This window comes from Alternaria metachromatica (assembly GCF_023757995.1).
Source record: "Alternaria metachromatica strain BMP 0045 chromosome Unknown scaffold_24, whole genome shotgun sequence".
Taxonomy (NCBI): Eukaryota; Fungi; Ascomycota; class Dothideomycetes; order Pleosporales; family Pleosporaceae; genus Alternaria; species Alternaria metachromatica.
Genome location: NW_026055515.1, coordinates 322,020 through 335,852, shown reverse-complemented (window position 1 = coordinate 335,852; position 13,833 = coordinate 322,020). Strand labels below are relative to the sequence as shown.

At 53.2% G+C, this 13,833-nt stretch overlaps 8 protein-coding genes across 8 annotated transcripts; 5 read left to right on the top strand and 3 right to left on the bottom strand.

Annotated features, from left to right (window-relative positions):
* Positions 1 to 131: 131 nt before the first annotated feature.
* PRP43 (DEAH-box ATP-dependent RNA helicase prp43) lies at positions 132 to 2,485 on the top strand (the record flags this gene model as incomplete). Its single annotated transcript, XM_049335347.1, has 2 exons — positions 132 to 2,315; positions 2,366 to 2,485. 2 exons carry the CDS (start codon positions 132 to 134, stop codon positions 2,483 to 2,485), a joined length of 2,304 nt encoding a protein of 767 aa, XP_049185613.1.
* Positions 2,486 to 2,858: 373 nt separating this feature from the next.
* Positions 2,859 to 3,665, top strand: J4E83_008449 (uncharacterized protein; the record flags this gene model as incomplete). Its single annotated transcript, XM_049335346.1, has 1 exon — positions 2,859 to 3,665. One exon carries the CDS (start codon positions 2,859 to 2,861, stop codon positions 3,663 to 3,665), a length of 807 nt encoding a protein of 268 aa, XP_049185612.1.
* A 328-nt stretch (positions 3,666 to 3,993) lies between these two features.
* Positions 3,994 to 4,685, top strand: J4E83_008448 (uncharacterized protein; the record flags this gene model as incomplete). The annotated part of the gene is made up of 2 exons (XM_049335345.1): positions 3,994 to 4,251; positions 4,446 to 4,685. The coding sequence occupies 2 exons, from the start codon at positions 3,994 to 3,996 to the stop codon at positions 4,683 to 4,685; spliced, it is 498 nt and encodes a 165-aa protein (XP_049185611.1).
* Positions 4,686 to 5,298: 613 nt separating this feature from the next.
* Positions 5,299 to 6,833, top strand: J4E83_008447 (uncharacterized protein; the record flags this gene model as incomplete). The annotated part of the gene is made up of 3 exons (XM_049335344.1): positions 5,299 to 5,527; positions 5,610 to 5,730; positions 5,789 to 6,833. The coding sequence occupies 3 exons, from the start codon at positions 5,299 to 5,301 to the stop codon at positions 6,831 to 6,833; spliced, it is 1,395 nt and encodes a 464-aa protein (XP_049185610.1).
* A 422-nt stretch (positions 6,834 to 7,255) lies between these two features.
* On the bottom strand, positions 7,256 to 8,246 carry J4E83_008446 (uncharacterized protein; the record flags this gene model as incomplete). Its single annotated transcript, XM_049335343.1, has 3 exons — positions 7,256 to 7,640; positions 7,689 to 7,908; positions 7,964 to 8,246. The coding sequence occupies 3 exons, from the start codon at positions 8,244 to 8,246 to the stop codon at positions 7,256 to 7,258; spliced, it is 888 nt and encodes a 295-aa protein (XP_049185609.1).
* A 535-nt stretch (positions 8,247 to 8,781) lies between these two features.
* On the bottom strand, positions 8,782 to 9,242 carry J4E83_008445 (uncharacterized protein; the record flags this gene model as incomplete). The annotated part of the gene is made up of 2 exons (XM_049335342.1): positions 8,782 to 9,097; positions 9,157 to 9,242. The coding sequence occupies 2 exons, from the start codon at positions 9,240 to 9,242 to the stop codon at positions 8,782 to 8,784; spliced, it is 402 nt and encodes a 133-aa protein (XP_049185608.1).
* Positions 9,243 to 9,591: 349 nt separating this feature from the next.
* J4E83_008444 (uncharacterized protein) lies at positions 9,592 to 10,056 on the bottom strand (the record flags this gene model as incomplete). The annotated part of the gene is made up of 2 exons (XM_049335341.1): positions 9,592 to 9,742; positions 9,809 to 10,056. The coding sequence occupies 2 exons, from the start codon at positions 10,054 to 10,056 to the stop codon at positions 9,592 to 9,594; spliced, it is 399 nt and encodes a 132-aa protein (XP_049185607.1).
* A 2,577-nt stretch (positions 10,057 to 12,633) lies between these two features.
* J4E83_008443 (uncharacterized protein) lies at positions 12,634 to 13,772 on the top strand (the record flags this gene model as incomplete). The annotated part of the gene is made up of 2 exons (XM_049335340.1): positions 12,634 to 12,818; positions 12,866 to 13,772. The coding sequence occupies 2 exons, from the start codon at positions 12,634 to 12,636 to the stop codon at positions 13,770 to 13,772; spliced, it is 1,092 nt and encodes a 363-aa protein (XP_049185606.1).
* Between the last annotated feature and the right edge of the window lie 61 nt (positions 13,773 to 13,833).

Genomic DNA, 13,833 nt, shown 5'->3' with positions numbered 1-13,833 from the left:
CTTGCAGCCTGTCGTCGATTGCGCCAAGCGCGAGCAGTCGCGGTAAGTGGAGCTAAGGGCCCGTCGCATAACTTTTTCTGGGACGGCGAGTGCAGGCGACACCGACACGCGCAAACGCCCCCAGCACCACAATGACAGCCATGACGAAGCGCGAATACGGCGACGACGACAGTGCCCGCGTCAAGCGCGTCAAGACCGAGTCCAACGGCGAGGGCAAGATGGACGCGGCTGCGAATCCCTACCTGGCGCACTGGAACGACGACAAGCCCGTCAAGAGCGAGTACAGCGGCAGCGCCTCCGGCCTCCAGGGCTTCAAGAAGCATGCGACGACGACTGCGCAGGCCAACGCCGCCGAAGACGGCCCCAACAACGCCTTCACCGGCCGCCCGCTCTCGAGCAAGTACATGAGCATCCTCAAGAAGAGGCGAGACCTGCCCGTCCACCAGCAGCGCGACGAGTTCCTCAAGCTGTACCAGGAGTCGCAGATCCTCGTCTTCGTCGGTGAGACGGGTTCCGGAAAGACGACACAGATCCCGCAGTTCGTCCTTTTTGACGACCTGCCCCAGCAGAATGCCAAGATGGTCGCCTGCACCCAGCCGCGCCGTGTCGCTGCCATGTCCGTCGCCCAGCGTGTGGCCGAGGAGATGGACGTCGAGCTGGGCGAGGAGGTCGGCTACAGCATCCGTTTCGAGGACAAGACGGGGCCCAACACCATCCTCAAGTACATGACCGACGGAATGTTGCTGCGCGAGGCCATGAACGACCACAACCTCACGCGCTACAGCACCATCATCCTCGACGAGGCTCACGAGAGAACCCTGGCTACCGATATCCTCATGGGTCTGCTGAAGGAGGTCGTCCTGAGGCGGCCGGACCTCAAGCTCATCATCATGAGTGCTACGCTCGATGCTACCAAGTTCCAGAAGTACTTCCACAACGCGCCCCTGCTCGCCGTACCTGGACGAACCCACCCCGTCGAGGTCTTCTACACGCCGGCTCCCGAGCGAGACTACGTCGAAGCCGCCCTGCGCACCGTCCTCCAGATCCACGCCACCGAGCCCGAAGGCGATATTCTGCTATTCTTGACTGGTGAGGAGGAGATTGAGGATGCGTGCAGGAAGATAAACCTCGAGGCCCAGGACCTTTCTCGTGAGGGTGGTGCTGGACCGCTCGTGGTATACCCGCTGTACGGAACCCTGCCGCCCGCACAGCAGCAGAAGATCTTCAACCCTGCGCCTCCGCCCGCAACACACGGCGGCCGCCCCGGACGCAAGTGTATCGTTTCTACCAACATTGCTGAGACATCTCTCACCATTGACGGTATCGTTTACGTCGTGGACCCCGGTTTCAGCAAGCAAAAAGTCTACAACCCCCGTATCCGTGTCGAATCTCTCCTCGTTTCGCCCATCTCCAAGGCCTCAGCACAACAGCGAGCCGGTCGTGCCGGACGTACGCGTCCCGGTAAATGCTTCCGTCTGTACACCGAGCAAGCCTTTAAGAAGGAGCTCATCGAGCAGACCTACCCCGAGATTCTCAGGTCAAATCTGGCTAGTACCGTTCTAGAGTTGAAGAAGCTTGGAGTCGACGATCTGGTACACTTTGATCTGATGGACCCGCCCGCGCCTGAGACACTGATGCGTGCGTTGGAGGAGCTCAACTACCTGGCTTGTCTTGATGACGAGGGTGAGCTGACCACACTCGGAGGACTCGCCTCGCAGTTCCCTCTGGATCCCGCATTGGCAGTCATGCTCATCACATCGCCCGAATTCTACTGCTCAAACGAGATCCTATCGCTTACTGCGCTCCTCTCTGTACCCCAAATCTTCGTCCGTCCAGCCAACAACCGAAAGCGGGCGGATGAAATGAAGGAGCTGTTCGCACATCCCAAGGGTGACCAGCTTACCATGCTCAACGTCTACCATGCATTCAAGAGCGAGGAGGCGCAAGCGAACCCGAAGCAGTGGTGCCACGACCATTTCCTCTCTTATCGAGCGCTGCAACAAGCTGACAACGTCCGTCTGCAACTGAAGCGCATAATGGAGCGCGAGGAACTTGAACTTATGTCAACGCCGTTCGAGAACAAGAAGTACTACGAGAACATACAGCGTGCACTTGTCGCCGGTTTCTTTATGCAAGTCGCCAAGCGCGACGGCAACGGCAAGAGCTACATCACCGTAAAGGATGAGCAGAATGTTCTTCTGCACCCTAGCACTGTGCTTGCAGAGGACAGTGAATGGGTCATCTACAACGAGTTCGTCTTGACAACCAAGAACTACATCCGAACAGTGACATCCGTCAAGCCAGAGTGGCTCATGGTGAGTGCATCCCTTTTTACTTTAACAAACGTTTTACTAACCTCCGCCAGGATATCTCACCAAACTACTACGACTTATCGCAGTTTAAGAAGGGCGAGATCAAGACGGCTCTGCAGCGAGTGGTTACCAAGCTCCAGCGGAAGGAGGTCGAAAAGGGAGGACGGAGATGATGCGCTTCGAGTGCGCTATGGAAGCACATGTAAAACAGAGGTCCAAGGCAAGCGGAACATGGGCAGCATCGTGGGCGCCATATAGAGGGCGCTCGATTTGATGTAGTGCCATTTGGCGTTAGGCTTGCTTTTGCATCAGATGACATGATTGAGGTCGGGGACACTACCTGAACGCATTCTAATTAATCCTTATGCATCTTCATCTTGCACCCTGATTTGCGATATCGACTAACCATATGCGCGCTAGCGTTGACCCCCACATGTCGGTATCTGCGCGTGCCGACATCTCCAACTTTTTCTCAGCTCAGCATTTCCGCGACAACGCGATCGCAAACCACATTACGCGACGGAACAGTGTCGGTCCCTCTCGAAAATGGCTCCAGTACAAAGTGAAGACGCGTCTTTGTTTCATATCGAGCGCATATCGCAATATGTCTGCATCCCACCCTCGTGTCTCGCGGATCCCTTCTCAGCAGTATGCGCAACAGTACTATCACCACTACTCCTCACCTACTTCCCACCTGCGAAGGGCGTAGTACTCGCATACGAAGATGTAGAGTTGCAAAGTACGCCACCCGCCATATCGGATCCGAAATCCAAGAACAAATCACAGTCACAACAACGAAGCGAATCCAGTTCCAACGACAATGCGCCCGCTGAGCCACTACTACTCAGGCACGTCGATGAATACGCAGCGCCGTTCCTTTGGGTCACAGCCTCTTTTATCGTATGGCGTCCAACTCGAAATGCATACCTCACCGCGCACATCACCGACCAAGCGAAGACGCATCTCACACTCGCACACCTCAACACCTTCCCCGTCAGCATACTCAAGGAATGTCTTCCCTCAGACTGGTCGTGGCATTCGGAAGAATCCGGTCAAACGAAGCAGGGATGGGATGGCAAACTGTCGGACGAGGGAGGCTGGTGGGTGAACGGCGACGGAGAGAAGGTGGAGGGAGAGCTACGAGTGAGGATACGAGACGTTGAGGGCAGGATGGATGGAAAAGGAAAGGGCAAGGGTTTCTTGCGCATTGACGGAGCGCTGGTTTCTGAGGAGGAGATCAAAGCCACACAACAGAAGGCTGGTAAAGGGAAGAGGAAAGCTACTACGAGCGCGATGAAGGCACAACCACAGAAGCAGGCGGAGGGAGAAGTCATGGAGATCGATTCGGACTAGGTCGTGGGTGATGGGACACTATACGGATCTATCTGGTCGCAAACTCTGCGATATGCGCAGCATATCATTCGCATCAAAACGGCGTTAAGGCGTTTGAAAACTAAGCAAGATGCAAACTTAAGCATCCACGATACCACACAAATATAACAACCTTGATCAAACGCTCCACTTCCCGTCCCTCGTGAGCACAGACCAATCAGACAACGCACACCTCCGTCTCCCGCCGCAGCAAACCGCGGCAAGCATCCCCCATCAAACCCATCCCATCCCACCACCCACCTCCCTCCCCAACCACCCACACTCTTTCACCCCACCCACCCACCATATTATGTCTTCATCCAAGAAATCCTCCTCCTCGTCCTCCCGCAAATCACGCTCCCACGACCCCATCTACGAATCTGGATATAGCAGCAGCAGCAGCAGATCCTACGGCACGACGTATAGCAGCATGTCGCCTTTCTGGACGATTGGGACGCTGCTGGGGGCGAGCAGTGTAGCGCTGGGTGCGTTTGGGGCGCATGGGTTGAAGACGCGGATTAGGGATCCGGGGGCGTTGGCGAATTGGGGGACTGCGGCGAATTATCAGGTATGTGATTTGTTCTTCTTGAATGAGATAGTGGTTTGGTGTATGGGATGGGCGTGTGTTGTGGGCGTCGAGAGTGGTTTGTGGCTCTGCGTCCGCAGTCCCAGTGGATGAGATGCTATCAGGCGCAATATTTGCCCCTCTTCGCATTGGACACCGCATTTCATTCTGTCTCATGCTAACGATGGATATAACAGCTCGTTCACTCCGTCGTCCTAACCATGACATCCGTCGTCGCGCCGCAAAACAAAATCGCCATGGCCCTCTTCACCGCCGGCATGACCATGTTCTCTGGAAGCATATACCTGCTTGTGCTGGATGCGAAGAAGTACAAGCAACTGGGGCCTGTCACGCCAATTGGCGGCGCTTGCCTTATTGCTGGCTGGCTGGCGCTGGCCGCGAGGGGAAAAATGGTCAGACTACCTAGGAGCGCGTGAAGGATGAAGACAAAGGATTCATGGACCGGGAAATGTACAGTCGAACAAAGCCTGCAGGTCTGGCATATCACGAGATGCATGAGATACTTGGTTATGAGCATGATGAATGACAACAAATTGCTTCTGGCAAATTCTACAACGAGTCAAATCCTTCACCGTGCAACAACTCTTCACAAACACATCCTGAGATCAAAATAGCTACACCGGTCCTTACGCGCCACCACGCCCACTCGCGGATGACTAGTTTGCGATCAAGATCTTTAGTTCCCATGACTCGAGACGAGCCGCACCCCACATCCGCAAGCCTAGAACATCATCTTCAACGTCCATCCCAACCAGCTATGTGCTGGCGTCCCGCTCAAACACATTCTTTCATGTGTCGCATGTCCCAAACGCTGGTTTGGGACCAAATGACCGTTATGGCCCCCAAACATGTCCCATTATGACATGCTCCGGCACTTTCCCCCACTTAGATATGTAGCGTGTGCCGCAGGAAGCGGCTGCATGGGATAGCGGCTTTCTACCTTGTAAGAGAACCTTGTAAGAGAACTAGGGTAAAAGCAATGTCTTTCCATGCGCCAGTATCGTTCCTTTGCTCACATTGCCGTACACCATGGAAGCAACGAGCATTGAGACATCGTCAACAACATGGCTGCCATCAGCGCGCCATATCTTGGGTCTCGCAGGCCTTTGGCTGGTGTTCAAGGTGCTAGAAGCCATCTACAACATCTCGCCGCTCCACCCGCTGAGTTCAATCCCTGGACCAAAATTAGCAGCAGCGACATACCTGCCCGAGTTCTACCACGATGTTGTCAAGTTTGGCTGTTACACGAAGGAAATCAGTAAAATGCATATGGTTTATGGTGAGCTCATCACTAGCTATCTCAGACCAACTCGCGAGCTAATCAACGACATCTCTATCAGGCCCCATCGTGCGAATCAATCCCAACGAAGTCCACTGCGACGACATCCGCTTCGCAGACGAAATATATGCAACCGGTAGCCGAAAACGCGACAAGCCAAAGCACCAAGTCAACGGATCTTCGTAAGCCACCCATTGCACACATACATGCCAGCCATGTAGTTCCACTAACCTGTCCCAGTATCTCATTATCCGGCTTCGGCACCATCGACCACGACCTCCACCGACTCCGGCGCGTCCCCCTAGCGAAATTCTTCTCGCGAGCCATGATCACACGGCTCGAACCCGAAATCCACAGCCTAGTCCAACAGCTCTGCGACAAGCTCCTGCGGCAATCCGGCGACAAAGACCCCTTCGACATCGCCATGGCATACAGCTGCTTTACTTCCGACGCCATCTCCAGCTACAGTTTCGGCGAAAGCTTTGGGTTTCTCGACCAGGAAGGGTGGTACCCGAATTTCCGAGAGCCAACAGCCGCAGTCCTACGACCCGTTTTTGTGTTTCGGTTTTTCCCATGGACGAGTAAGAGTGCGGCGCTTGCGACGACTTTTATCGATTATTTGCCCAAGGATATTGCGTTGATGGTGAAGACTTTGCAGGTTGATTTGCCGAATAGAGTGCTCAAGGCGAAGGCGGATCTTGACGCGGGAATCACATACGACCGACCAACGATCTTTGCTTCCCTCTTACAGTCTGACCTCGGTGCCGGGGATAAGGGCGTGGTGCGCCTAGTTCATGAGGCACAAGCTGTACTGGGTGCCGGCACAGAGACCACAAGCTGGGCTTTGGCCGTGATGACATACCACCTCCTAACCAACCCCCAAATCCTCGCTAAGCTTACCCAAGAGCTCCAAACCGTTGTCAAAGACCCCCAAAACCTCCCTGGATGGACTGTTCTGGAAACACTACCGTACCTCGGCGCTGTCATCCAAGAAGGACTGAGACTATCTTACGGCGTTTCTAGCCGCACAGCGCGTATCCCGACGGAGGAGACGCTGCTGTACCGTGGCGAGTGGAACAAGAAGCCTGTTGAATATGTTCTTCCTAAAGGCTATGCGATCGGCATGTCGTCGTATGTTACACATCACGATGAACGCGCTTTTCCGGACTCTTATGCTTTTGCGCCTGAGCGGTGGTTGGATGAGAAGGATCAGAGGAGGAAAGAGCCGGAGCGTAGTATACTTTCTTGGTCGAAGGGGAGTCGCTCTTGTTTGGGGAAGAAGTAAGTGGATTGTGTTTGTCTTGAGTTGGAAATGGGTTACTAACGTTGATCTCGTAGTCTAGCTTTGTGCGAGCTTAATTTGTGTCTCGCTGCTACGGTGCTGCGTGTGATACCGAAGATGCGATTGTTCGATACGACGGAAGAGGATGTGGCATATGATCATGACATGTTTGTGCCGATGACGAAGGATCATAAAGGTGTAAGGGTTACAATCGAGTAGTGTAATAGAGAGTCAGTTCATAATCCAAATGAGTTCAAACACTCGACGCACGCGGCATATATTCCTGCTCTTTGTTCATCATTAGATTCCGGATATCGCTTTTGATTTGTGGTATCTCATACTGAAAATAATCCTTTGCGCCATGTATGCGTTCTCCTCTTGTTTTCTCCACACAAAACACGCGCTCTGGCTCTCTCCAATGCCCTCTACAAATACTCCTTCTTCCTTCCCGTCCTCGTGTATTGGTTGAGATGCCACTCAACATCCCCCTCCTTATTGTCCAAGGTCCCCGCCCTAATCTCAAACAACCGCATGCTCATCCTCGGTCCCACTTCCGCCAGCTCCACAGACTGATACCCCGTCTTAACAAAAACATGGTGCCGGACCTCAATCGTATCCTCAATGTTCTTGAACGTAACGACGCGGTTTCCTACTTTGGCAGTGGCTTCGCGGGGCGGGAATAAGTGTTTCAGGATCTGGACGCAGCGTTCTCCTAGCTTGGTACTGAAGCCTTCGAAAATTAGATGTGGGTAGGATTCGGAGACTGTGCCGCGAGAGGCGTTGGGAATGTCGGCGCGGAGGACGACGTTGCTGGATTAGGTGAGTAGGTGTGGAACGAAGGGGTAGGATATGGCTTACTGTAATGAGAAGCTGGCGGTTGGGCCGTGGGGGAAATGCGATACTGTCAAGGCGGTCGGTGTTCCTCTGTGCTCGTGAAGAAGGACGATGTCGCTCAGTCCACCTGATTTGGCGCTCTCGACGAGGTTTGGTAAGACCATGTTTCCGCGGTTCAATCGTATCGCCGTAGGTAGCAGTAACCTGATTTCCTTGGCGAACGTTCCCAATCTACTTGACGGATCTATTCCAGCATTAGCATTTCCCTCTGCATTCCAAGCTATCCCAGGCTTTTGTACCTCTTGAAGTTGTGACCAATATCCTGGGATCTACCACACCCGACAGCTGCGCATACTCGTCGTCTAGCCCTAGCTCCTCCTCTGCGGTTCTATCCGCTCTGCTCTCATCGTACTTGAAATCCTGTCGTAGATTCTGGTCGTTGGCGACATCTTTTGACAGTGGCTTGCCGCTGGCGAGAGAAGCTTTCAGCGCTGCTCTTTTAGAAGCGAGTTCGGCGTCGCGGAGGGTAAGCGCGCGGCGGTAAAGGTAGTCGCGACGTTCTCGGGCTTGTTTGCGGATCATGATGGTGGTGTGTGGTGTGGTGTGAGTTGGGAGTATTACTTGGGGCGCATGTAGAAGTTGGAAAGTTCGCGACCGGGCGACGAAAAGAAAAGTGGGTCGCGCGGCTTATCGATAAGATCACGCCAATGCGAATACCTCGGACTCCCGATTTCACTCAAAGACATCAGTTATCACCGTGTCATATCTCGTTATTAGAGTCTACATTAAGTACCTCCAAAATGTGAGTAAGCTATGTACAAGAACGTAAACTTTCACGCCTTCCCTCTCCCGGCCCGATCCACAATCCTCTCCACCTTCATAAACCTCATGCAGTACTAGAGATATTCTAGCCGAAAGAACGCTCATAAACCCAATCTCGAAATCATACATCCACTTCAAATCTCACGCAATCATTCACCAGAAGGTTGCGGGTTGAAACGCTAAGACCTCATTCACTACTGCAGATGTGGTCAGCAAGCTGCGACATCAAGCCCGTTCCTGGACCACACGTACCCTTGGAACATCCACATACTATCAATCATCGCATTTCATCCGCTTAGGCTCTGAAGCTCTGCCCTCTCCGCCTAGTCAGAGACTCAATCTCCGACTCCACATCCCAGCACTCGTAAAACGCAGCCCAGTCACCCACAAAGTCTCCGTCTACGGGGCCATAGTATTTGCCAATGGGATACCCAACGCCGCGCGTTGATTCGCTGTAGAAGTTGCACGTGGTGCCTGAATCTACGTGGTAGCTGACAGGTTGGATGTAGTAGCCGTCTGCTCTGTCCTGAGTGATGACGCGGACGTTGTTCTGGCCGGTGGTGTCGAGCATGTAGGTTTTGCCGTTGCAGTCGGTAACGTGGGCGACGGGGCTGAGGGGGAGGTTAGTGAGTGAGTTTGAGGTTGAGATGAGCTGAGATTTGGTACTTACGGAAGGGCTTCAGCAGCGATAGCGATGGAAGAGGTGAGCACGGAAGCGAAGATGAATAGGGTGGACAACATCGTGGGGAACTGCATGGTGGACGAGCGATTCTTGGGTCTTCACTACAGAAGAAAGATGGTGACTGTAAAGAGGCTTATAACCTGGTGCGTCAGGAAGACGATTGCCGTTGTACTACTACTCCAGCGTTGCACAAAGTTCTCGACCGTGATAGCGCCTTCCCAACACGATCCCGTTACCGTGGAACGCGAGATAAAGCAATCAACAAGAAAAACAAAGAACATATCTTAGCGCGCTCTGGAAGCTACAACGCGTCCCCCAAGTAGCTAGTTCGCTGAATGGACTGTATGTATCCGGCAAGCTTGAGAAGTTCCCGACGCTACATACCCCAACATATATAGCATGCGCACGCTAGCATTCAGCCCTTCAGCCTTGAGTGAGGGGTCCGGGCGAGCAGCTGTAGTAGTTGGGCGCTTTCTTCCAACGCCGCTCTTCCTTCGATAGAAGCCCGCTGCAGCGCGAGAACTGGTCGATGTGTTCGTCTCCGCCGTTGTTGCATGTACCCGAGTCGACGGCGCTAGAGAAGTATGAGTAAGTGCGTGTTTTGTATTCAATCCTACTTAGGTGAGTAACTTACTAGTACAGGTAACAGTCGCAGTTGAAGGCCTTGAATCCAGTGATCTCCTTGTAGTCTTTGACGGGAATACAGCCACCCCACTCAAGACGCTGGTGTACTTTGTCTCCGATCCAGGTCTCGGCACAGATATCTCCTTGGGTGTGACATTCGTCACGTGCGGCGAAGACGCTAGGGCTCGGTCGGGAGGATCGAGGGGCGGCAAGAGTGAGTGAGAGGAAGACGAATAGACTGAGGAAGGAGTAGAAGTGATACATGTTGTCGAGGTGGTCAGGAGTGAGCTGTCGGAAAAGAGTTGTCAGGGGACGGTCTGGTATTTTGGGAGGAGCGGGAGTCAATCCGCGACTCCTTATATCAACGTCCGGGAATGCGCCAAGCCGGTGCGTGAATCACTTGAGGAATGCGCGAACGTACCCGGTGAAGGCCCGGGCCGCGCCTCCCACGCCGTGGGTCCAAAATGTGCGGGGAACTACAAATTTACTCTTGCGAAGAATTGAGCAACGCTCGCGTATATGCACGTATATTGCCAGCTCATCTTTCATGCACTGGTGTGGCGTATCTGGGGGCCGACACACCTTTTCGAACGTCAGCTCCAACCACTTCAGACCCCACTCGTATCGGAGTCTTTGAGAATAATGTGCCGCAACGAAATATGTTCGCCGGCGCGTGAGTGCAGCGTGAATGGGTTCGCAGGCGGTTCGCTCGTCATGGGTGCGGATAGCAACACCATCAAAGTACCAGGCTGTCACATTACGAGTCGATTATAAGCGATCCAGGCTGATGTATCAGTCACGCACATACGTGTAGCCAGAGATCATGACGGAAGAGATGTTTCATTTCGCTGAGTGAAACATGATTTGGCCTACCAACGCCGCAAACATACATTATCGCTAAGAAGCCACCACCAATGTCAGCACTGCCATGCTGATACGACACTCAAAGTTGTGACAGCCGCTAATGACTCCGGCCGCATTCGAGTCCGCCATAATGCTATCAACCCAAGGTTGCACACCTGTACCACTTGGGATTGGGATCCTCGAAGCAGGGTTCTTCGCCGGGTTCCCCAGTGGGTCCCTCATACATAGGTGGATTGGTTGCTTCTTTGCAATCTTCCTCGCTCCTGGTAGTTGTCAGCCACTGTCTTGGAGTACCCCAAGTACGGAGTCTAGTGACTAAGTAGTTGCCAGGCATGGCGATCGTCTTGTGCAGGCAGGGTAGCGACGGGTATGTAGTCCTCAACCAAGGTCGTGATATCGCGTAGATACAAGATCCAACGATACGTATCCCTCAAAGTGTATTGTACTTACAGGTGAAATGAGCATTCACAGCCTCCAAACAAGCTGTAGGCGTACGCGTCTTGAAATCCCGGGATCGTGTCGTTGTAGTAGATCGCTGTACACTCAGCTACAGCCGGGGGGTATGCGGAGATACCAGCATAAGCACTGCTGTTTCGAACGGTGAGAACGTAACCGCAGTTGTATGGCTCGCCGTAGAGTTCTGGAGTGGTCGCTAAAGGAGCTGAAAGTGCGATGGGCAAACTGGAGAGCAAGCTTGTGAGGATGGTGGCTAGATACATCTTGGCTTTCGGTAGGTTTCGCTTCGATGAAGAGAGGATATAGAACTATCGTTGTTTTGAAGGCGATTCGATGCGTAGAGTGAACAGGGTTTGGACAAGAATTCCAAGCGTCTTTGAGATATCTTTGGTGTATGAGCTGAATATGCTTGCGTGCTGTGTGCCTTAACAGAGTGGATGCGAAGCAGGCCTAAATACCACATGTGAATCGCGATGAGCTCATCTCAGACATTCTCGCCAGTCGTAACCGAGCTGTCAAAATGCAAGATCCCGTCGTCAGCATGGCTTTCGTACCCCCTTCTCTGCCTATTACGGACGTTGAGCGTTGCACACATATACCGATCTTATGTCACCTTCGCCTTCTTGACGAATGCGCCCACGACGGTGCCCTATCAAGCACGATAAACGCGATCAGGAGCCATATGCGCAATATGTCGGTCAAGCCGAGTTGACGTGTTCGGATGTAGGAGCAGCCTGACCGCCGAACCGCGCCTCTCCGGTACGACGCTGGAATGTATTCGAGACAGTAGTTGCAGTAGTATGGGGCAATATCTGTGTCGATAACGTAGTCTTGGGGCGCTTGGCGTGGTTTGCTACTTCATCTCTGCGAAATCGCGATCACCGATTGGATGTCGGCAGCGGTGAGTATAGCTAGAGGTGTTACTGCAACGGTATGACGAAAGAAAACGACGAGAAGTAGCGCTTGATGCAGTCGTACCAATCCTCTATACGGATGTATTACGAACAAGTTTAGCAGCGTCAGTACGCATACAGCTGGAAACGAAAAGCGGTATGTTACAGTGTATGCCGTGTTCTAAATATTCAGGATATGGCGTCGAGAAGAGTGGACATGTGCCATCGCGCATGAACGATGAGCTCGTAGCCAGCAGGTAACATCCCGAAATAGTCCTGTATTTTAACATCTTTGTGGTAACTCACGCCGATCGATATGAAGAATGCAAGATAGTGCATACCTGTACGGCGGTACAGGCCACGAATGGCGAGCTTGTTTGTGTCAGGCTTCGGACGAAAACTTGATGCCGAGGAGATTGAAGTGACGTGACGCGCGGATTTGACAGCATAATAGAGGTGGTCAGGAGTTGTGAAAGGAAGACGCATCGATGTTGGAAGACGATAAAGAGGGGCGGCCTTAGCGTCCACGTGACAGCGCGAGATCTCGACGACGCGCTGACTTTGGATATGTCGACAATGTACCAAATCCCGGAACCACATCCGAACTCAACTTTGACAACCTCCCGAAATGAGCTGCGCAAGCATAGAACAAGCTCTTACGGGCTTGATACCCACATTGAGCGGCCCACTGCCACCCGAGCTGATAGAATTGGCGCTTTCTCTCCTCACGCGTTCGCGAAGCGTCGCGACATCCATGAAGCCAGATGAGGAGATCGCACGACCATACGCATGTGCGCAATTGGCATGTGAAAGGTAAGAGTCTTAAATTGGATACGCGAACCTAATACTGACCTCTAAAGGCTGAAGAAGCGTCTCAATCTCCCTACCATCGCATCACGACCCCCCTGTCCCCCTCGGATATACAAGAAACTATACAACTACCTCAGCAGCGCACTCCCCGACAGCACAACGCCTCGCGAGCCATCAACACCGAGCAAACCAAAAGCCTCAGCCCCCGCATCAGCACGCAACACACCAAAAACGCCGTTGAGCGCGAGGAAAACACCGAGGACTGCAAGGAGGCTCGATGACAACAATGGCGAAGCACCAGAATGGGTGATGCCTACGATACGCTCCCTGGCTAAGACGTTCGAATACACAAGTTTGATACCGCACGTATACACAGGCGTAGAGTCCATCTACCCCCTCCTGTCCCGCATGTCCGCCGCCGCCGCCGAAACACCCAGCAAGCGACCGAAACGAGCCACAACCACCACTTCGTCATCGGGAGAAGTCAGTGATACCCGCGTACTCAGCCTGATTGTCGTGGTGTTTCTCCTCGTCTACTCGCGCATGAAAGACATCGACGTCTCCATACAACAATACAACGAATGGCTGGCAAAAGCAGTGAAGGCCGTTCTGGTCCTCCCTGCTACAAAGGACGTCGAGGATGGAGAACTCCAAGCCAAGATAGAAGAAACGATGAAGATGGCGAAGGAGGAGGGGTGGCTGCAGATGCAATGGTTCGATAGCGTGAAGCCGCAGGGCGATGGGGAGGAGATGGAAGGTGTGGAGATGGGCGATGATGCGGCGGCGGCGGCTAAGGCGAAGGGTATGGGGCTCAGATCTGGTGGGAGTGATTACATTGGGTTGGGGACGATGATGCAGGACGCTACGGACTATTTGGGGGAGCGCCAGCAGGAGGATTATATGAGATGGAAGGAGGATATACTAGCGAGAGTACGTGAACTCGAGGGAGCTGCCTAGTGGCGGAATTTGCGTTGCGGAATACACGTCACTAAATGTTGATAAGTGTATACTTCCAAAG